Genomic DNA, 22940 nt, shown 5'->3' with positions numbered 1-22940 from the left:
TGCTGTTTGCCCTCCTCTGGATGATAAATTGAATGTGTGCTTTATTTCCTTTATTTATACATTACTGAAGTCATTTATCTGAATCATCCAGATGAAATGTTATCTTAATGCTGCGGCCTGGCGTCTCTGTGTGCACGCTATTGATTTATGTTAAGATGAACAGTAGTCCGGTGTGTGGCACAATTAACAAAAGCCGGTACATCTGCCAATATTAATTATGGGAGGGGTAACAGTTCAGTAACATTGTTGGCAGCAAACTGGACAGAGAGCTGCAGAACTTTGGTCCGAGGTTTTCGTTACACCTCCAACCTGCAGAGATTTACACGTTGGCTTACACCCCAGCCTCTGATTGCCCTTTAACCCCTTGGGAAATAAGCAGAGGAGGCATTCAGGGGTGTCTTGTCACCAGAGACATCGAAGTCCTCAAATTTCAGTGACCTTCCACGGTGGCTTGTCAGTGCTGCTCATCCTTTTCCTCGTTAAGACGCTCTAATCCCTTCGTTTGAAACGGCCACCAGACAAACAGAGCCTGCCGTCTCTAGAAAACACGAGTGAGGGCGTTTAATGTCAGGTGGCCTCTGTTTGGGATGGATCCACAGCACTGGGTCCGCTGCAGCCTCTGTCTGTGCAGTAAGAGCCTAAGCCCACCTGACAGGGCTGTGGGCTCAGACATGCATGCGCTACTTCAGTTTGTTTTTGCCCTCTTTGGTGTTTCAGCGTGACGGAAACTCAGTCAGCTCCCACAGGGAATGGATTCCCAGTTGGGTAAGCTCGGAGCTCTGATTTTATCCCATCCATCTTCTTTGGGATGAACTGGGACACCAACTTGGACCCAGACCTTCTCCCCCAACAACATTACTGTGGGATCTCACTGATGCTTCAGTCTGATTGGAGGGAAGATTGCAGATTGACTGTCATGCAGGAGCATTTTCAGGATGTGAAAATCCTGTCAGAGTCTGATCCCCATCTATATGGAAATGATTTTGGACTGACTCCATAAACATGCGGTCTGTCACAGAGCACTGACTGACGTCCAGGATGTAACCTGGAGGCGCCGGAGCAAATAAAATACTGGTTGCAGCTGTAAATGTGTTTTCTGAGTGGTGGAAGAACGAAGCTCACACACGCTTTGTTCTAAATTATTTAACATTACGTTGTTATATTTACAGTGAGGCATCAGGAAGGACAGCACAGGTTTCCTCAGGTTCTGTGTTAGACCCTCAAACAGATTCTGTCCATGTTCTCGGTCACGTTCACCGCTCATGGAGGTAAACCTGTAACGTAAGTCGCAGTATTTCTTCTGACCGATGCTCTGATTCTGCCTCCTGCAGACATCGAGCTGCTGGCCGCCTGCAGGGAGGAGTTCCACCGCCGGCTTAAAGTTTACCACGCCTGGAAGTCAAAGAACAAGAAGAGGAACACCGACACGGAGCAGCAGCGAGCGCCGAAATCTGTCACCGACTACGGTAAGACGGCCGCCTCGGCCTTTCTTCCCTTAAATCTAACGTTTGTCTGCTTTTCCCACAGTGAGTGAAGCATTTTTCATGGACTCTGTCGTTCCACACGAGCACTTTGAGGTTGAATGTCTTGCTCAAGAGTACCTCAGAAACTGTTTGAGCACTTCTAACTCCTTTTCGACGACCTTGGGGGCAGAAAGGTCTCATTCATTTCATTTTCCTCTCTTGTGTTCAAACTTAGACTTGAATGTTGAAGAAGGCTTGAAAAATGGAAACAGGCTGAAGCTTTACAGGAAAAGAGGAACAGGCTGAGTCATGACCAGCCTGGAGGTCAGAGGTCACAGACATGGAGATGAAAGCCTGCGTATGCAGGTGTAACAGGACAAGTGTGTGAATGTTTATTGCTGAAGAATATTTTTCTCATTTGAAACGTTCTCAGTCTGCACACTGAATTACAACTGCAGTGAAACACGGACCAGCCAGGACTATTATTACCTGTGTGTGTGTGTGTGTGTGTGTGTGTGTGTGTGTGTGTGTGTGTGTGTGTGTGTGTGTGCGCACGCTCTACTGAGTCAGAGAAAAAACTCAAGCTCCAAAAACCAGCACTTAATGTTTCAGTGACTGAAAACTTACCTGGTTAGTGTGAAGCAGCAAAAACGAGTTGGTTAGTCTGAGCCACTAAGAACTAACTAGCTGGGTTTAGGCACTAAACACTCGGTGGTTAGGTGTGGGAGCAGCTCTACAGTGGGCTCCTCATTGGTTAAAAAAAGGTGTAAAAGTGAATAAACGTAGATGTAAAAATGAAAGCTCCCCGAGGCCGATGTGTTAGTAAACTAATCATAATCGTTTTCTACGCCCTTGTATTAAAGATGGGCTTCAGTATTAAGCATTTAGCATAATAAAAGCTGGGCTGTCATCAGCTGTGGGTCACGGTCTCGTGGCAGCAGGTCGACATTTGCTTGGAGCGGATCTGGAAGAATCTCGGATTTCCGTGTAGAGCGTTTATCCGGTGGTTGAAGCAGAGCAGCGTGAGGTCTGCTGAACTCTGACCTTAAAGTTTGTTCTAATTGGATTGATTTAAACCTTAAATCGGGTTAATGTGCCGCGCTCTGACCAATGAATGTCTTAATTTGACCAAGCGTTATAAAGACGAGCGCCTCGGTCTGTCGGGGTCTCTGACAGCTCGCCGTGTTCGTCAGTCGGCGACACGAGGAGCAAACGGACTCTCTCACCTCTGCGCCGCCATCGCCTCATCTCCTTGTGCCACACGTGGAGTTGTCATGACGACAAAGAGCTCTTATTCAGGGCTGTCTGTTGTGCGCTGTGCTCAGACTGCAGATTGGTCCACGAGCCCACACACATTCTCTCACACACACTTTTATTCTCCATCCTCATCGTCCATGTGAGAGTCACAGCTTTTGTCCTGCTGCTGCTCCGACTCCGGATATGTGACACAGTCGGCACTTAGAAGAACTGGTTTCAATGGGAGTGCTAGCTTTAATGGGAATACTGGTTTTAATGGGAGTCGTGCCTCCGTGTGAAGGTGATGACATCTAATATCGGAGCACTGAATCAGTCCCAGGATCTCTGTCATAAACCAACGCCTCTCCATTTTCGTGCCCTCGTAGCTTTAAAAGGTTTTCTGTGTAGCATCCACACTCATTAGCATGTGTTAGCTTTCATTAAGCACAGCAGTGACAGAAGACTGTCCTGCACCACGATGCTGCAGCAGTGCATCCACTGAGACACAGTGTACTGTATACACCTGAGTATCAGCATCATGGCAATAAATGATGATGCAGCCGCTGCTTCGTTATATCATTTATTGATGGCTGAAATTGATAGCATAGGTGAAGCAATCTGTCAATCTAGCAAGCTTTCATTTTCACTTTGAATTCAATTCACTTTTATTTACATAGAACCAAATCACAACAAACAGTCGCCTCAAGGCGCTTCGTAGGTTTTGATGTGGTTTTGTTTGCAGTAGCATTAACAAGCAGGCTAAATGTAGCCAGATAGCCGATACTGAGCTCATCGAGGTGATGACGGTGCCACAGTGCAGTCTACCGGTGGGGGCTCTCTGAAGACGTAGCTGGAAACAGGCAGGAAGAAACAAAATGGTACAAACGTGACGATAATCTCATCGTGGGCTGTGTCGACATGACGCGCAGCCACGTTTCTCTGAGGCGAACGGCAGGTTATGGCTCAGATGTAGCTGAAGTATAAATCCCACTTAAGGTGGGAGATTAATGAGCAGGTAACTGAGAAGTTTCCACAGACTAAACTGGTGAAAAGCAGCTGCAGAGTCTAAAATGTTTTTATGTGTAATTATGTGTTATTTGGAAAATATGACTTTTTTGCTTCCATGTCGACCTTTTTTCTCGGTGCCAGACCTGAGCACGTCTGACTCACACCTGACTGAAAGACGACGATGCTCTCCACAGCTTCATGCTCCTGTCTCATGTTCTCATTCATCACGTTATCAGAAAGTGTCATGGTTGCTGCTGTGTTGCATCACTTCCTGTGTGTGTGTGTGTAACCTGGCATGTTTACTTTCAGATCATGCACCACCTGTGAAAGCAGCATGTAAGTGGTCCTGTAGTGTGTAACGCTGCTAACCCCTCCCCTGCCTCTTATTAACCCCTCCTGCCCGTTCCCGGGATCACTGCTGGCCTCAGGCTTGTGCTTCTGCTGGTTCTCCGTAAACTTCCTTTTTTCTGTGCTGCAAATAGGAAGAAGATGGTGGATGGGTTTCCGTAGCAACTGCTGCCTGTATTGAGACGTGTGTAGAAGAGATTATTTGGGCTGCCCCCCCCCCCTTCTTTCTTTCTTTCTTTCTTTGGTGTTTGTCTTTACGAGCGGCGTGCCGGTGCCAGCTCTCGCCTGCCCGACAGCTATAAGGTTTGATAAAGAGTCGAGGAGCTCTTTGGGCTGCTGTCATTGATACTCCCACATGAAGGATTTCTCGAGGAAGAAGAGGGAGAGAGAGGACAGAAGGCTTTCAGGGCAGTTAGCATCTGTGATGGCAGCACGTTTACAGCGCCGTGACGGAGGAAAAGGCCACCACGCCGCCTGATTGGAAGAGAAACATAGTAAAAGAAGTCATCAGTGAAGCGGGGAGCAGATGGCTCTCTCCTGACTTAATGAAGAGTTCAGATCCATGACGGCCTGTTCGGCTGAGATTCACTCTGAGTGACCAAAGAGGTTTATTTTCACAGATTTCACATTTTTCATTTAGTGCTGCGAGTCATTTGGAAATTGTGTAGATCAGAAAGGAAAACAGGGTCACTTCACCTTCCCTCTGCACTCCAAAGCAGATCTGTTGTTCATCAGTTTTTGTCCATACCTGGTGTACTGCATGTAGTACTGTATGTAGTACTGCAGTGGAAACTGTCCTCTGTGTGTTCCCCTTGACTTTAAAATCCTTTTGCTGGATGCATCATCCACAGGCTTTAGATTCGGTGCAGCGTCACTGACATCAACAATATGACGTGATAGCTTCAAAACCAGTTTCAGAGCAGCTCTAGGAATTGGGTGAACTGTCCCTTTAAACACATGAGGCTGCAGGAAGCAGCTGACCTGACAGGTGACAGTTTTGCACCCTCAGGTGAGAGCGTCCATGTTGCAGGTTAAACTCCTCAGGTTGGTGCAGCGTTTGTTCGCTGCCCTTCGTCTCTGTTATCCTGCGCTTCCATCGGCCTCTCGACCTCTCGTTGAGTCACCTCAGGCTCTGAGCTACGACAAGCAGTAATCAAGGAGCCGAGCGAATGCGGCAGGAGTTCAGTACGAGTGCCTCACTGAAGGAGAAACCTCCATTTCTGCTGCTGCTTCTAAACAAAGAGGGCTGATTTTTGGGAGCTCTGAACTTTGAGAAGTTGCTGATGCGGGAGGTGAAGTTTGTTTGCTGTCTGTGTGTTGGTGATGATTTGAAATCAGTTTTAAAAGAACGCTCGGCCTTTTTGGTGGAACATAAAATCTTTTACGTATTTCGTTATGAAATGTAATTTTCTGCAGATGAAACCTTTATCACGTAGAGGAGCTTCTTCAATCTGTAGTTATTTTACACTTTGTAGAAAGATGCAAATTATACTTTTTTATGTTTCACACGAGTGTGCAAACCCCTTCATAAACATCTGGCGTGCTTCACGTCTCGCTGATTTGCTCCCTCTTCCATCAGCACTAACCTTCCTCCTCCTCCTCCTCCTCCAGCTCTAACAGCAGGACTCACTGACTGCACTTAAACATGGAGACCTGGGAATGGGCTGTTCAGACCTGATGGGGTGCAGCGGGTGTTTACATGCTGCGGGTTAATGGGAAGCATGAAAGGAGATCAAACCTGGTTGTGCTGATCAGTGTTTTTGTTCCTGTGTCGTCACCTGTGTATTAACAGCTGTAGGAATAAAGCAGCTTTGAGGGTTCACGGTCAGATTTTCCTGCTTTTTAAGGACTTTTTATTTGTTTTTGATGCTTTGAGCCACACAGGCTGGATCTGTGACACAAAACAGGATTAATGCTGCAGTCACGTGTCTGTGACCATCAGTGATCGTTATTTACAGATTAAAAGGACATAATGAAATGATTGATTTCAAACTAAAAGCAGAGATGTCCTCACGGTGTGAGCCAGCTTTGTTTGTGATTTTAGAGGAAGAATACTGCAGCGTTTCCTGCACTGCAGCCCTGGCAGACTCATGTGAATATGAGCCCATCCTGAGCCTAACAGGCAGTTTCTGCAGGTCGCTGTCCTCACAAACAGCAGCCGAAATCGACGTCACGATTACATCGTTTGTGTTCAATGTGCACCTTCGGACTTTTTGTAAGCAGCTGGTCAAAAGTGTGCAAGTCGGCGTCCTTCTGTTCCTGCTGTGCCCCTCGTTTAGGAGAAGACTGCAGCGAGGCGAGCAGGCTTCAGGCTTACAGGGACGTCGAGAACCAGCTCAGTTATGCTGCTGTGAACAACAGCATAGTGATCAGTAACTGTGCTTTAATCACACATTTCTCAATGATTAAGAAACTTCACTGCACATGGATCCATTTGTTTAATGGTAACACGGAGAAGTCTCCCATCTGTGAAGCTGTGATCGGCTCTTCTAGTACAAAAAGGCCAAACTTAAAGGTCACAGAGCTGCTGATGGCACCTCTAAAGCTCCAACAAAGGGGCAAAGAGAGGTGACTTTAAAACCCCTTAAATTTGTATATATATATAAATATATGTTATTTACTTCATTGAGATTCACAGGAGGTTGAAGGAAGATGTTCTTATTTAGCAGAACCAGCCTCTCCAGCAGGTTTGCAGTAAGCTAAGGGGTTGCTGTATTTGGAGTGGTGCTGAATAAAACACCAAAATGTCCCTTTAAGCCTTCTTCATCATAGCTTCATCGTTAACCAAACCTTTGACCTCGAAGCCTGTCTCAGAGTGGAAAACCTATCAGCTGTTGTCAGCTTCATTGTGACTGCTCTTCAGTCTGTACTCGGTCTTCATTATTGAGTTAATACACAGGTTGATGACCAGGAAACAGGACGTTAAAGAGTTAATTTCACATTAACTGCTTCCCAGGCTGCTGCGTGTAAACACAGTCTCTGATTCATCAAACACCTCTAACTGTTTGTTTTCTCCCCCTTGTCCAATCAACAGCCCAGCAGAACCCAGCCCCGCCTATACCGGCCCGGCAGTACGAGGTGGCGATGAACCGGCAGCAGCGCTACTTCCGCATCCCGTTCATCCGGCCGGGCGACCAGTACAAGGACCCCCAGAACAAGAAGAAGGGCTGGTGGTACGCGCACTTCGACGGGCCCTGGATCGCCAGGCAGATGGAGCTGCATCCTGATAAACAACCGATCCTGCTGGTGGCAGGTCAGTACAACACGGAGATCTGAGGGAGAGGGGAGGCCAAAGTGAACATAATGCAGAGGGTAGACCATCATAAAGAGAAGAGGGAACACTTTACACTCTTTTTGGAGTGGTGGATCCATTACTGACCTCTAAAAACAGGAAAAATCATTGACACAGGAAATCCTGTGATTTGCCAGAATGTCGAGTTTATGACATCGAGACAGTCGATTCACACCCCCAACACAAAAACACTGTTATGCCATATGGGTACACGGCGGTCATAAAGGGATGGTGTCGGTCAGCAGCAGTACTGAGGGGGGCTTACCTCAGTACTGCTGCTGACACGCTCATTGGTTGATCGGGTACAAACCACCACAGAAGACGACATGGCGCGGTTATAAGAGCATTTACACGACACTCAGCTGGTGCTGAGGGGCCCACAGTGTGCCAAGAAGGTATCACCCACACCATCACACCACCAACATCGTGAACTGTTGATACGAGGCAGGATGGATCCTTCATGCTGCTTGCACCAAATTCTGACCCGACCATCTGAATGTTGCAGACTTATTCCAGGGAATGCTGTTCAGTCTGCGTGAACTGTAGCCTCCGTTTCCTGTTCTGAGCTGACAGGAGGAGCACCCGGTGGGATGCTTCAAGGTTCCACATGTTGTGCGTTCAGAGACGCTCCTCTACCTCGGCTGAAGCGTGTGGTTATTTGAGTAACTGATGCCTTCCTGTCAGCTTGAAGCTGGCCGGTCTCTGACCTCTGACTGGATAATAATCCCAGCAGTCCGACAACAACAACTATAAACCAACCAAAGTCACTTAAACGGCCTTTCTTCCCATTCTGATGCTCAGTTTGAACTTCAGTATGACCGTGTCTACATGCTTAATGCTGTTGCCACATGAGTGACTGATTAGATATTTATGTTAAAAAGCAGTTGACGAGATGTACCTAATGCAGCGGCCTGCATATATATTTATACTAAAACAACATTACAGCACATACACTAATTTTAACACAAATTAAATCAGACCCAGCTGTTGTGCTGAGTGGGTGACGGACAGATGGAAGGAGGCAGGAACAGAGTAGAAGAAGAAACGAGGAGACGGAGTGAAGGAAGGATGGACTGAGGTGCAGAGGTCGATGAGTCGATTCTGTGACGGCCGCAGAAAGAAATGAAATGAGAAGCGGCACTTTGCTGGTTGAGCGTAATCAATGCTCAGGACTTTGTGCGAGTGCTGCAGATTGATTATGTTTGAGTCATAATGCAGAGTCGGGGGTTCTCTGTGAAGACGGAGGCTTTTATTTTTAGGAGTCCCGCGCTGGACACGTGACACGAGTCATCGACCGGGATTTGACGAGTTCTCCTTTGAGGATGATCCAGTAATCACTTTAATCAGAACATTACACTGATGTACTGCAGTATTCATACTGCATGGCTTTATATATGCAACACACTGCTACCCTTTCATCTCACTATCATCCATATGTTTACTGCTGTAATTGTAGTTCTTTGTTTTCATTTTTAGTAACAATGAAACAAAAAAGAAAGAAAACTGGCAAATTTATAAACAAACAAACAAAAAATTGAATTGAAACAACAAAAATCCCTCGTAAATTTTCCAGGTTCTTTTTTTTCAAAAACATTTCAGTTTCTAATCTTGGAAATATTTTGTTTTTATTCTGATTTTTCTTTTTAAATCTTTGGCAGGTCTGATGTGCTGTCCTATAATCCTCATGGCGCAGTCGGGTCTGATCTTGTTGAATTTCTTTGCCGTCCTCTCCAAAAAGCACCTCTGACTTCTGTTAATGTTACATTCAAAGGAAGGGTTTTAACAGAACTGCTTTATCAGTGTAATATTTGTATCCCACACACACTGAAATGAAAGCGCCTGAATGAGTGTTTGTGTCACAGCAAGCTGTAAAGTCACAGATTGTACCAAAGGATGACTAAAACAACAGTAAAAGGGAAAAAGCAGTTGTTTTGTTCACCCATCTGTCTGAGCATATGTGTGCTGAAGAGTTCAAACATCACGACTCCTACCAGCATTTTTCCCAACTTTAATTTGGCTCTGAGGACTGCAGTCGTCTGTGGGTTTGAGGCTTTTATGAAAGCGAGTCACGGCTGTGCGCCGTGTGATTTAAACACCGCGAGGTCTCAGAAAGCTCATATTGTGGGGAAATAGCTGGTATTTTGCAGCCACCGTGTTCAGACAGTGTCAGTATGTGGGTGAGTAACTGCCTCGTATGACACTCAGATAACACTCCGGCAACTCGTTATTGCCCGAACAGCTGCACATACCCACTGAATGTAAATTGCAACTGTTGAATATGTTCAGTGGAATAAATCCGCCGTCTGCTTCTGGTCTACAGATTTAATTCTTACTGTTAAAGTGGGCCTTAAACGATCCGTGATTTCAGATATTAATGAGCAATATTACACTCATTCAGAGCCATTTTATTCTGGGACTGTAGCAGAACATGAGCGACAGGTCAAAGGCTCAAACATTGGCCTTTTAGGGTGCCCTTCAGTGTATCTAAGCACGTTTAACTAGTGCTAGCAGCGCCTCTGGGTTTTGGTCACTTGTCAAACCTCTCGGCGTGATGCACAATAGCACCTGATGTTGGCGTGATACGGTCTTCATACGAGCTGCATGTGAAAAGGTTAATTTTAGCATGTGAGTCTAATTTAACATCTTAAATTTAGTATTTTAGCATGCTAAAATATTTGAGCTGTTAACATGCTAATCTGAGTATACTAGCATGCAACATAATGCACTGTTAACGGTGCTGTATTTAGTGTGTGAATAAGTTTAACTTTAGAATATTATTCTCATGTAACAGTTTAATAAAATATGAAGGAGAATGTTGATGTTATAATATGTGGAAAAACAAACTACATGCACTTAAGCTGTTAACATGCTAACTTGAGTACATTAGCAGGCTAACATGCTAAAACACCAACAGGAGTGGTGAGATACACCTGTGCTCCAACTTAACTTTGTTAGCATGCTAACTTAACATAATAAAATATAAGGCACATTTAGCTTAAGTTTAGCATGCTATAACAATAAACACCACAGAAAAAATATCTAACAGGTTAACATGCTATTTAGCATGCTAATATACCAAATATAAAAATAATTTTGTATTGTCATATTTTACTTTCTTTGTGGCATTTATTACTAACACAACTTACTATTTTCTTTAAATATTTTAAAGGGTTTATTATTCTTACAGATTAATAGCTTTATACTATATAACTTTGTTGTTCTTTTTCTGGTTGTAAACTTTAACATCTAAAAGGACCTAAAGTAATAAACGATTAATGTAAAGAAAGATGAAAAACATTAGCTGAAAAACTGCTGTCCACAGATATGTTTTATACAGCAGGTGTCAGAGTTTAGTAAAACCTCCAAATAAGAGGAGATGTTGCTGCAGACCTGTGGTGGGTTTTTTATAGCCTGAAATAAGCTTTTGGGCTCGTCTTTGAATTCCTCATCAGTGTTTGTCCGTTCTCTTTTGACTCGTTTGCTCTCACAGGAAAGGACGACATGGAGATGTGCGAGCTAAGCCTGGAGGAGACGGGCCTCTCGAGGAAGCGGGGTGCCGAGATCCTCCCCCGGCAGTTCGAGGAGATCTGGGAACGCTGCGGCGGGATCCAGTACCTCCGCAGCGCCATCGAGAGCCGACAGGCGCGGCCCACCTACGCCACGGCCATGCTGCAGAGCATGTTCAAGTGACGGGGCCCGGAGGGCGGGCTTCGCGCTGCAAACAAAGGGACGGATGCACCAGCTACCTGATACGGAAGGAGTCTGGGCGCGCCGCACAGGTTCTGACTGCAGGGCGCTCGACGTGAACAGCGTTTTTTTTTTTCTTCTCTTCTCAGCTGTCCTTTTGTTTTTCTTTCATTTGAGTTTTCGTTCTTGCTGGCTTTCGGTTCCTCGATGGGGGTGGGGAAGTTGTGCATTGAACCCTATGCAGAAATGAAAAATCATGCTAAATGATCACATCCGGTTGTTTTCCACACTTCTGTAACGTGTCTGCAAGTCTAACTATGAGGCCTTAATACTACTTTAACAGGGTTTAATTGCCGAAAAGTAGGACTTTGTTTTTTGTTGTTCAAAGCTGCCTCCCCAAACCAAAACTTTAATTCCTCTGTTTTTATGCATTCCTGATGATTACACTGAAATCTCACCGGTGTGTCGCTTCCGTCTTAACAGCATGCTGGTGATCCCGCTCCGACCTGAAAGCTGCTGTTTATGTCGCCCTCGTGCGGTTCTTACAGGGCGAAAAGGAAAAACTCGCACAAGGAGCTGCAAGCTCTCACCATGATGCAGTGCTGCATGACTGTCAGATTATTCCACTCCAATTAAGTCTAATATTTGCAAATACTTTTTTTTTTTTAATTACGTCTTGTTTTTCCAGCTGAATGTAACTTGAGACCTGATTGGTTCTGTTCATGTAGTGATTCCTTTGTGATTCTCATCATGTGTGATTTAAACTCGGGTCCAAAAACCTCTGAGACCAAACGTGGCTCCAGACATGAAACCCTTTTTTGTTTGTTTCTTTTTGTCTCGTTAGCAGCGCCCCATCCATGATTAATTTCTGTTTATGGAGCAAAGCAGAAAATGTGAATTAATTATGCAACTGCTGAGATACGACTCCACATGCGGCTGCTGTTCTTTCCAACACTGCACAAAAAAAAAAAAGAATAAAAAAATACCCGAACCACTCAGCCATGCTTTAACACCTTTGAATTTGATGTGTTTAGTAATTTGTCAGTGTGGTGAATCCCACAGTAGCATGAAAGGTTATGATTTGATCAGTTTTTAGGGCGTTCTGTCAGACTGGACATTTTCCTGCTGCGTGAGAAGCTTTCGAGCATGTCACGAACTCTGTACGATGCACTGGTACTCGAACTGGAACATTCATATAACACTGAATATTTTCTACAGCGCGGTATGTGCAGCAGTGTTATTCCTACTGGAATGTAAAAGTTTATTTTTCAAAGAACAGTTTCTACTTCATCGGCTTGGGCACACGAGACCGTTAAGCAATAAATCGCACACGCTAAGCTAAGGAGAGGGGAAAAAACGGGCTCCTTTGTCATTACTATGAAAACTAAAAAAGAGACAATCTGCGGTGATGTCACACTGCGTTACCCCCCCAAGCCTGTTTGTTCCTGAGCTTTTTGTTCCCTCTGCATAACAAAAATGTGACTCAGATCGTCTGAAAGCGTGAGCATGTGTCTGGTTGCAAAGCAGCCGAGCCCCTTTACAAACAGCGTTAGCAGCACAGCGGGGCTCAGTTTGAAAAGAACTTCATTACTTTGACACAGCTTCATTTTGGCATGCAGCAATTAAAATATGTGTAATTAAAACAGTACTTTATTAATGCTAAAATTTAATTAATGCGACAATATTAGGTTATGACATCAAACAACATGTAGCCTCCTTGCATTCAATATGGAGTGCATAAAAGCCCCAACCAATGAACCAATGAATTAAGGTATTAATTGGATAACGACTCCTACTATCAATAACAAAGCAGGTTTTTTGTTTTGTAACTTATTTGGGATTTCAATTTTAAAAAGTTACGTTTCATACAGCTCTGCCTACCAGCGTGATGAAATGGATCCATAAAAACCTAAAATTGATCAGAGGGTTGGATTAAAATTGAGTAGTAGGGGATTTGGACCCACCGGGCTTCAGGCCTTTTCCACAGCAGACGTGTTGACCGGGCTCAGCCATCAAACTGAACCAGGACCCGAGCGGACTGCAGCCATTGTTAAAACAAAATATGTGCTGGGGAAAAGGCCCATCGATGCCACCAGACCAGCACCATCTCTGAGACTTAAAATGATCAGAATTCATTTCCGTTTAAAACGACTTAATTCAGCCAAATATTAGCTTAAAAACCACAACATATAAAATTGGACCAGTTACATTTTCAAGGATTTGAGCTGAAGTTTTGTTTGACCAGGTCAGAGCTGGAAACACAAAGCTCGACGTGGCCGAGCGAGGACGTGGATATCAGAGCCAGGATACGAGTTAATGCTGAGTGTAAAGGGGCCGCACGCCGAGCTTTGCCCTCATTAAGACCTCAGTGTTTGTTCCAGAGTGACGCCCTCCAAATATTCCCCCCCCCAAACCTGCAAAGGAAATGTTGTGAATTTGCTGCGATCTGTTTCTCGTCACGCATTGCAATCATTCCTCGGGAAGCACTGCCTTTGTCCGCTGTCTTTTTTCTAACGCTGATCTCTAACAGATGAATAAAAGTATTCCATGTTTCACTCACCTGTCGCCTCCTCCTTTCCACCTCAGCGCTGCTGCAAAATGCTTTAAAATGAAGAAGATGGACAGTTTTTATTCAGCAGTTTGTATTTCCATCTACTGACACAAACTCTTTGAACACTTTCAGTAAGTCCACATTGTAATACCTGGGGGAGGAGGGGGTTCCCCCCCCAGAAAATCAGCAATAAACATCAGTAAATGTGTTGAACATTGATACAATATTTACATTAATAAGACTGCATTTGTTTGATCCATGCGAGTAAGATGAGCACCTGGCTGGTCTGTGACTTTAATGGAAGATGGTTCGCTTCCACAGAAAAACGCCACGTGGAATAAACACAGCTTCTTTTGGTCTGACGGTCCTGGTGTACAGAGGAAAAGGGTCAGGAGTTTTATGGTGTCAAACATGAATATATTTGCACTGGAAACCAACAGGATGTGAGAGTCCAACCAGCAGCTGGAATCAAGTTCCAGTAACAACTTTTCTGCCCTACAGTTTTCCTCACGTTCCTCCAGCCCCGTTCTTTCGTTCCCGTCTCCGACAGTCCAGTTGAGCCGTGCTTACACGTCTTAGACCACCAGATGTCCTAAATTAACTGTTTGGTAATTACAAATATTTTTTTGTTTCTGTAATGGTTAATCCACCAGCATGCACAAGCTTTTTCATTTAAAAATGTTTAACATTAAAATATAATCTACTGTTTTACAAAAAAAAAAAAAACTAGTAAAGCACAATTTTATTATTTGCATTCATGCATGATTAATTTCTGATTTCTCAGAAGTGTGCCGGCTTAAATTTGGGTATAAAAACATTGAATTCAATTTAATTTCCTAGTAAATAATATAATTTTTTTTTACAGACATATAAAACATTTTTCCTGTTTTTGTGGCTTAATGTCTCACTGATGTCAGTTTGACCCTGATGGTCAGACTCCTGTTGGATAAAGCAGGATTTCTTCTACATAATGCTAACTAGCATTAGCTTACCTCCCAACAAGGCCTGAGCACTGGTTGGGGTTAACTTAGTTTCAGATTAACATTAACACTGTTAGCTGTTCCTGTTTTCTTTTACAAAGGCAGCTCTAATTTCACTTTTTTTCTTGTCTCTACGTAAACGTGAAGTTGAGCTCTACAGATCCAGCTGCCCTCAAACGCCGTCAAAGTCGGCATATTTTAACTCACGTAAATATGGACAGTTCATGTTGCCTGGTGCAAATTTGCATCAATTTAACTCATTATATAGACTTACGTATGTAATCACATCATTATTCAAACTGGGACAAGTTATAAAATCAGGAAACAGAAACTAGTTTACTACGGATATGTTGATGTAGATCAGCACGGGCAACCTGTTCAACTGTAGTCACTAAAAGTTCATCCACGCTACGAAAAAGTTAAATAATCCTAACCTCAGGGTCACTAACTAGCTGCTAGCTTGTTCAGCTGCAGATAGCTGGCCCAGTAGGGCTTCAATTTAAGGTCACCTTACTAGCTCTGTACAGCAAAGTTCGTGTCTACTGCAGCTACCTGTAAGCCTCTAAACTGCTTCACATAAATGACCATTTCACAGGTCAGCAAGTCGTAGCTTTGACAGTTTGTGATACTCTGGGTTTTTGTAGCTGAGGTCAAATGAATCCCCTGAAAGACCTTCAGGGTTTGTGTTGTGCATCTCTTGGCCTCCTGAATAACAGGACTTAAGTGCTACAGAAATAATGGTGGGAACAGGGCAGAAAATCTCAAAAGCTATGGGCTAACGGCACTAATGTTCTAACAATTTCTGTACATATATTCATGATCTTTAAAGGATAAATCCTAGTGCTTTATGAATCCATGAGCTTTGAGCGAAATCAAGTAATAAAAACTTTGATCCTCTGACATTTCCTAGTCTAGCGCCATCACCTGTTCAAACTAATTTACAACTCAGCTGTAATTTGTTAGCATGCTAATGCTATCCATTTGATAGAGCGCTCACTCTGAGCATGTTAGCATTTAGATACCCAGTGCTAGTGCTAACTTTGAGCAGCTAGCATGGCTGTCGACTGCATCTCAAATTGCTTACTTTTGCAATTTTTTGTCAAATGCGGCTACATGCTAACATGTACATGCTACATGCACTGCCATTACCGAGATGGTGCATTTAAAACAGTCAGAAAGCTGAGAACGTGACATTTTTTAGTGGTTGCCATGTTAGTTATATAGCATAAAAGAAGGAACCGCCAATTAATGCTGCTGCCACTGTTAGTTAGCTAGCTTGCAGCAGCAGCATATTTTTATGGGCGCTTTATGTTAAATGGGTTATGTTGTTTTACGTTTAGGTGTGTTGAATTGTTAATGTCACTGTTAAATGTGCTGTCAGAGGACAACAGTTATTAGCAGCTAGAATAACAAACATTTCAAAAAAGACACGCAGTAAGTGCTGTTCGAATTCGTGACAGTCCAGCCAAAAAACACAGTGCCACGTGAACCCCCCCTCCAAAAAAACCTAGCATTCCTGCACTTCCGGTTCTCTTGTTTCAGTGTCCGTGGATCTTTTTAAAGGAGTTTGGTTAACTCAAGCTTTTTAGACGTGCATGTTTTGTTGTAGAACATAAAATACCCCACGCATGAATTTTGAAGCCATTACGTGACCCAAAGTGGCTACGAGAGACTAGAAGTTGTCGCTGCAACTGTGGTGGAGTTCGTTAAATCATCATGCTTAACAAAACATGCAAGTATCACAGGTATTTTACACAGAGCAGCAGTCCAGATAAAAAGAAGCCTTAAAGGAGCCAGGTGCTAACATCCAGGTTGGTCTACATGGAAGTTTAACCCACAGTGTTATACTCCAGATCTGCACCCCAGCTATCTGTCTCTAACATGGTTTAAAGACCTACATTCCCAACCTGGGGATTAAGATGAAACCACAAAACTTAAGAGAGAAATGATGATAAGCACAATAAATCTAATAATGGACGGGAAAGAATAAATAGTGGGGATTTTAACTTCATCACAACTGGATAAAACAGAAATCACGTAGTCAAAGTGCTCGTAGCTCATGACCGCTCTAATGACTGCGAACCTTTTTCCTATTTACTACTGCATCTTTATTCCAGGTACGTATATAAGGTTCAGGTGTACAGTAACAAGTTAAAGAACATCTCTATTATTTATCTCGACCAAAATTATTTGGGAGGTTGGTGTGAAACAAAGATCAGGATCTAATATGAGGTCTGTTTTCTGCAGTAATATCTGAGAGAGCTATTGGATTAAGTCCTTACATCTCACACACAACCTACTCAGTACAGACATAGAGACTCAGCAGACATATATAAAAGCAGTCCAGGGTCAATCAATATCAACCCAGTCGATGCCGCGGCCGTCCCCCGAGCGCCTCGTCACCGTCAGCTGCAGACAACAACTGTCCGACATTTTTAAAGTAGCCTAAACGTTTGTTTCCCCTGATGGCCGATTGTCCTCTGGTATGAAGCTCAGAGCTGTGAGGAGTGTAGAAGCCAGCAGTTTGTCCTGAAACCTCCTCAGCTCTGAATTTTAACTGAATGGCTGAATGAGGCCGTGACGAGTCCCGAGTTCCTGCTGCCGAGTCCTGTTTCAAAGAGTCTGCAGGGACGAGAAACAAGGAACAAGGTTTACACGTCGGTCAGTTAAGTGGCCTTTGGGGACTTCAGGCTTCGGCACCACAGCCTGACAGGAGTAATACATTCTGACCTATCCTTTATTACATTTAACCCATTCAAACCAAATGTATTCAACAAAATGCTATAAAATGTGTAAACAACATATGTTGGGTTTTTACTCTTCAAATAATCTGTAAATACCATGGATGTGACATCTGTACATGGATATTCAGATTATTCTTTTTCCTGGTTTAACCCTATTATGCGTTCCTGGGGTAATTCTGTACCCCAAGTCCCAATTTTTAAAAATAATATTATTGGAGTAAATGTTATCGAGCAATCCTTTTAGGAGTTTGTTCCTTGGTCCTTACTGGTCCTTTTTTTATGCATTGCCCTCATCAATCAATAGCCACTTATTAACTTTTTCATTTCAATTGCGAAAGTTAGTTTTATGGACCTGGGTTAATTCTGTACCCCAGGGTTTCCATCATTGCCAAAAGGTGTCTCTTTTTGATGCAGCACTGCTACCTTGTGGTATCTCTATATAGGTAGGATATATAGATATATATATAGATATATATACATAGATAGGACTAGAATACTTGAATCAAATCCTATATACATCCAGCTGCAACTGTAAAAGATCTGGGAGAATAAGTAGGGGTAAGACATACAAAACGTGTCAGCACATCTGGCATGGCTAGAAATACAGAACATTGACCTTGGACTTGAGGAGGTTATTGTACAGTAAACACAGAAAAAAGTGATTTGTCGTAATAAAAAATATTTTGAAAAGGTTTCATATCAGACAAATTTAGATGAAATTAGCTAGTCTTTCTATACATATATCTGGATATTTTTGCTCCCAAGTCTTATCAGCTACCTGGTATTGTGTAACTTCATTTTAGGTATGTTCATCCAGAATGAGGTTGCTAATGATAAATGTTTTGCAGAATATTCCAATTCAGTTTAAATGCATTCAGTGTTTCTTTGGTGGTTAGATGCATGCAGTGTTCATTTATTGGTTGAAATAAAGTTCATTTTATGGTTATATCTATGCTTTCTTTGATTAAATCCATGGGGTACAGATTAACCCCAGGTCACTAAAAACGTAAGCAAAAAAGTGCACGCATATAAGGGTTAACTTCTGAGCCTCTGCCTCCAGACGAGGACATCGACCCTCACACAGCCAACACACTCCAGATTAGGACCTGTTTCAATCTGATCTTTTGTCTGCAGTGTTAACGAGCCCTGTAGATTACTGGATGATGGCTCGTCTTAATTGCTTTTAATGGCTTAATTTCTTTTTTCCCCGATGGTTTTAATTGCTTCTTAATGGCTTCATTTATTTTAATATTTGTGCAGCACTTTGCTCGATGTGATTTATCAATAAGCTGACTCGACTTGTGTTCGAGTGTTTACAAATCCACAAACGTCTGTGCAGTCCCCCTGATCACTGCTGCTTTGTAATTATTAATGCCAAACACCAAAATACATTCAGAACAGGTTTTCATGGACACAAAGCAAGTCTGAGCTTTGAGCTTTCAGGTCAGTCAGATGTGGTTTCTCCTCCGTTAAGATTAGAGAAAATTATTACTTTAATAATTTATATGAAATAAACAGCAGTGCTGAGTTTATTAAGTTACAGCGGAGGAAAGGTGGAGCTACATTACAACACAAAGGCCACATTTCTGTTTAAAGACGTGCCTGTTTACACTAAAACAGTACTTGGGCTAAAATAAATAAATAAAATAGAAGTGCCAAAAACTGCAGTTCCTCTAATGTCCACTTGAGGCTGCCTCCGAAAGTGAGTCAATCCCATAGACTCACGTTAAAATAAACATGTTTACAGCCTGACACAAAAACAGTTTTGGTCTTTATACATAATTTAAGATGTAATAATAATTGTACAAAGGGCAAATTCATTTTTAAGTAACCAGTTTAACTTATAATAATGCTCAGAGTCATGCAGGAATGGCTGCTTTAGCTGCTTTCAGCTTCCTGTCCTAACAGACGGTTACACTGTGCTCCAATTCTAGGATTTTATTTGCATACTTGGCATTAATTAGCAGCAATTAGTATCTGTGTCTGTGTGAGGCAGCTGCACAGTATAATCTGAAAACTTAGCAGTGGTTCAAATGTTAAAATCAAAGCTTCAAAAAGGCAAAAATCCATTTTTTATCATTTTCGTCTATGGTATAAATGTAACTAGTTGAGTATTGTTATATTAATGAAGTGCCACAGAATGTAAACTCAGTGTGTCACTGGTTTACCGATCACATATTTTTCATCACACCAGATTAATTTAGGTAAATTAGTATTATTTCGTATTTATTTAGTATTATTTATTTCCAGAGGAAGACTTCATGTTTCTGCCTTTTATTTATGTTTTCTGTTTTTATAAATGGGATTACATTAATTTAACACTTTGGTTCTCTGGACACTGGCTATAATCTGGCTATAATGCTTAAGATTACAAAAGCATTTAAGACCTGAGGCCTGAAAAAGGAACATTTTTCCAGTAAATATGGATCCAAACTGCTCCTGTGATGAAGTTTATCCCAGCTGTAAAATTTTCTGCCCTTTTATGGATTCAGCTTTTCTCTGTAAGCGTGCACGGAGCGGTTCAGGACAGCGCACAGCAGTGAGGACAGAGATTTTAAGGTGCGTGACCCCGGCGGAGGCTGCAATCTGCCGCTGTGCTTTATTCTCCTCTGAAGGCCTGTTAGATATGAGGTTTCAGTGAGTGGCAGAAACAGGTGAGATGCTCTGAAACTCCCTCGCGGCTTTGTGGCCACTCAGACCCTAAAGAGGATCAGAGAGGAGGTGGCTGATCACCTCCCCCCGAGGTGAAAGGTGGACTCGGGGCAGTTTGTGCTAAGCAGCAGTGTTCGGTTAGGGTTTAGTCATCCTCCTTCGGGAGGTTTAATTACTCACCGTTCATCTTGGCATCTGCTTAAACACACAGCAGCTTTAAACCCATCTGGGTTCAGACTAGCAGGGCAGATTATCTTGCTGTGATGATTTTATCGGGCTCTAAAGGCCTACACAGGTGTTCCTGCTCAGGTTAATCTCACACTGAGAGGAGGAGGGTCCCTACATCACCTGATAACACCATCACCTCATTTTACACACACTGAAGCCCTGCTGAGCATGCATGAGGTTTCCACCTACATGTGGGCTTCAGCCAGTGACAAACCTGCCCTCTCACCTGTGCTAGTATTCTCAGGTGCTGTCCGATCCATTACACTCTCTTAACTGGACGGGCCTGGGAGGGAATAGCCGTCTTTGTGTCTGCAGAGAAAAGAAAAGGAGAGAAAAATGAGGCGAGCAGGTGGGAAACTGCAGCTACAGCAACTCTGCACGTGCACCGAAATGAGCCTCAGCCCTGAAACCAGAGATATCAGAGAAAATCTGCAAATACTGCAAGTGTTCAAAAGGCCTGTCAAAAGGACTGTCAGCAGATTACACCAAACTGACTTTATTTATTTAACTCCTGTGAGCAGAACCTCGAGTCTCAACCTGACTCTCATTTATCTGCATGTCATCAAACGGCCCCTCCTGCAACCACAGACGGAGCTACAGACAGACAGTATAATCTGTCTGTAGCTCCATCTGTGGTTGCAGATGGAGCTAAAACACACGCTCTTTTCCACCTCAGAGCGTGTGTTTTATTTAAGCTGAGGTGTTAATCACACTCAGCTTCTCCGTCTCCGCTCGGGTCAAACATGAAGCTTCATTTAAAGACTCTCACTTCTCGCTCCCTGCTGGCAAAGAGGCGTACGGTGCTGCACACAGAGCTCCGTGCCATCGCTGTGGTCGCGAGCAGATTGCACTGCAACAGAAACCGGAAACGGAAAACGTTCCCCTTCAAAGTTAAACTTATGCCCTTTGAAACATTTTGGCTGTAGCGGTGAGGCACAACTTTTATTTTGAAGGAGACCCTTCTCCACCGCTCAGAGCAGTCTGCTCATCACCGATTTCACCTAGCAACCAGCAACTACTTGCTAACCAGTCAGGGAATACAGGTTAGTGACCGGTGGTCATGTGACTGGAGCCTTGTTAAAGTCACATGTTTAGGAGTCACGTGACTGACAAACATGACTGTACAGTTGATCAGAGCATCGTAACAGCTGTTCTTGCTGACGCTAGCTTGTACACAGTGTTAAGCATCTGAGAACCCAGGGGTGGCTGTGGCTCAAGAGGCGGAGCAGGTCACCTACTAATCGGAAGGCTGGCGGTTCGATTCCTGGCTGCTCTGGGCTGTGTGCCAAAGTATCCTTGGGCAAGATACTAAGCAACTTGGGGTTCAGTATCTTGCCCAAGAATACTGAGTGTTGGACTGTAAGTGCTTAGGTTAGTTACACATGGACGTGCTTGTATGAATGTAAACGTGTTGTGTAAGTGCTTCGAGTGCTCAGAGCTCCATTTACCATCAAGCACAAAGGAAGAAAACCAACAGGGTTTGAACCAAGACCCTCGTCGCTGTGAGGTGACCCTCAGCCCCACACAGCATCCTCCACTGCAGTTCCTCTAATGTCCACTTGAGGCTCCAGACTGATATTAAAATGTCCAATGTTAGAAATAAACATGTTTACAGCCTGAGACAAGAGGGGGTTTTATTTCCTGTAAATCGAGTCAATAATTCTATTTTTACAGTCAGTCTGTGTGTAACAGACACACACAGAAAAAAGCTGTTTTAAACTGCATGATGCAGTAACTGCCTGATATCTGTTGGTCTGCTTTCAATGTGGCGTCTGTCGGGATGCTGGGGAAGTCACCCACTGAGTTTACAGCAAATTACAGTGAGGAAAAACATTTCAGTCGCACAAAAACATCCAGTGAAGATTCACCATCTGTGAACTAAAAACCTCCACCCTACAAAACCACTTTGTTCCACCTACACTAACCTGGGCAAACACCCAACTGAAACACGTCTGAGCCAGCGAGCGGGATTTAAAAAGCCTGACCTGGAATATCAGGGCCACACGGAGAGAGAGGTGCCAAACAAAACTTGCAGGCTTTGGAGGAAAGCGAGCGCCTCGCAGTCGCTCCCTCTGTGCCTTTTCGGGGAACCTTTTCATTAGGAAGCCTTTAACAGAACGATTTCACTGCCACCAGCTCGCTGTGCTGTCAGGCAGCCAAACGCGATTAAAGCAGCGCCGCCGTGTTAACCTGCCGGGCGGCGTTCAGTCTTTACGGCTGTTTTCTGTTTCTTTGTCCTCTGTTGGCCGGTCTGGACGCTGGATTAGACCTAACAGGGTTCAGTCTTAATGAAACGTGGCAAATCTAAGTCAACCGCCACCCCCGCGGCACCCCTACAATCCCCCAGACGACACAGAGGAGCGTTTCAGGACGGAAACCAGCTGTAGCTCCTCTCTGCTGCTCCTGCACGGCGGCCCCATCAAATATTCATGTGGCACAAAACCACAAACCGCAGCTCGGGTTCGAGGAAAAATCACGTCCGTGTCCTCGGCTCCGGATGCAAATGAAGACTTTCAGGTTATCGACTAAATGTCAGGGAATCAGATGTCTGACTGTCTCTCTGCACTTCACTTCTCATTTGTGGCCACGAGCGTTCAAACCTGGACTGCATTTATTGTGTTTACTTATTAGAAAGAATGCAAAAATATCACATTTATCCAATTACTACTTTCCAAGTACTCGCTGGCAATTACAGAACAAATAGTCCTGGTTCTGGATCACTGGGCTAAGATGCTGTGTGTCCATGGAAAC

General features: G+C 43.7%; 2 protein-coding genes across 7 annotated transcripts in view; one reads left to right on the top strand and one right to left on the bottom strand.

Annotated features, from left to right (window-relative positions):
- Window positions 1-11674, top strand: part of myo6a (myosin VIa) — a 150240-nt gene extending 138566 nt beyond the window's left edge. For 3 of the 5 annotated variants that reach the window (XM_030721418.1, XM_030721417.1, XM_030721415.1), the window contains 4 exons: window positions 1332-1466; window positions 4017-4043; window positions 7090-7308; window positions 10838-11674. In XM_030721418.1, the coding sequence (XP_030577278.1) occupies window positions 1332-1466; window positions 4017-4043; window positions 7090-7308; window positions 10838-11037 (581 nt within the window). In that variant the 3' untranslated portion in view covers window positions 11038-11674. The remainder of the gene's footprint in view (window positions 1-1331; window positions 1467-4016; window positions 4044-7089; window positions 7309-10837) is intronic. The other 2 variants (XM_030721419.1, XM_030721416.1) reach the window with 1 other exon arrangement.
- A 1999-nt stretch (window positions 11675-13673) lies between these two features.
- Window positions 13674-22940, bottom strand: part of LOC115774244 (interphotoreceptor matrix proteoglycan 1-like) — a 62702-nt gene continuing 53435 nt past the window's right edge. For both annotated transcript variants that reach the window (XM_030721413.1, XM_030721414.1), the window contains 2 exons: window positions 20416-20498; window positions 13674-17187 (listed from right to left, as the gene is read on the bottom strand). In XM_030721413.1, coding sequence (XP_030577273.1) covers window positions 20459-20498 — 40 coding nt within the window. In that variant the 3' untranslated portion in view covers window positions 13674-17187; window positions 20416-20458. The remainder of the gene's footprint in view (window positions 17188-20415; window positions 20499-22940) is intronic.

This window comes from Archocentrus centrarchus, chromosome 24, assembly GCF_007364275.1.
Source record: "Archocentrus centrarchus isolate MPI-CPG fArcCen1 chromosome 24, fArcCen1, whole genome shotgun sequence".
Classification (NCBI taxonomy): Eukaryota; Metazoa; Chordata; class Actinopteri; order Cichliformes; family Cichlidae; genus Archocentrus; species Archocentrus centrarchus.
The sequence above is the reverse complement of the archived record's forward strand: the minus strand, read 5'-3'. Positions and strand labels throughout refer to the sequence as shown.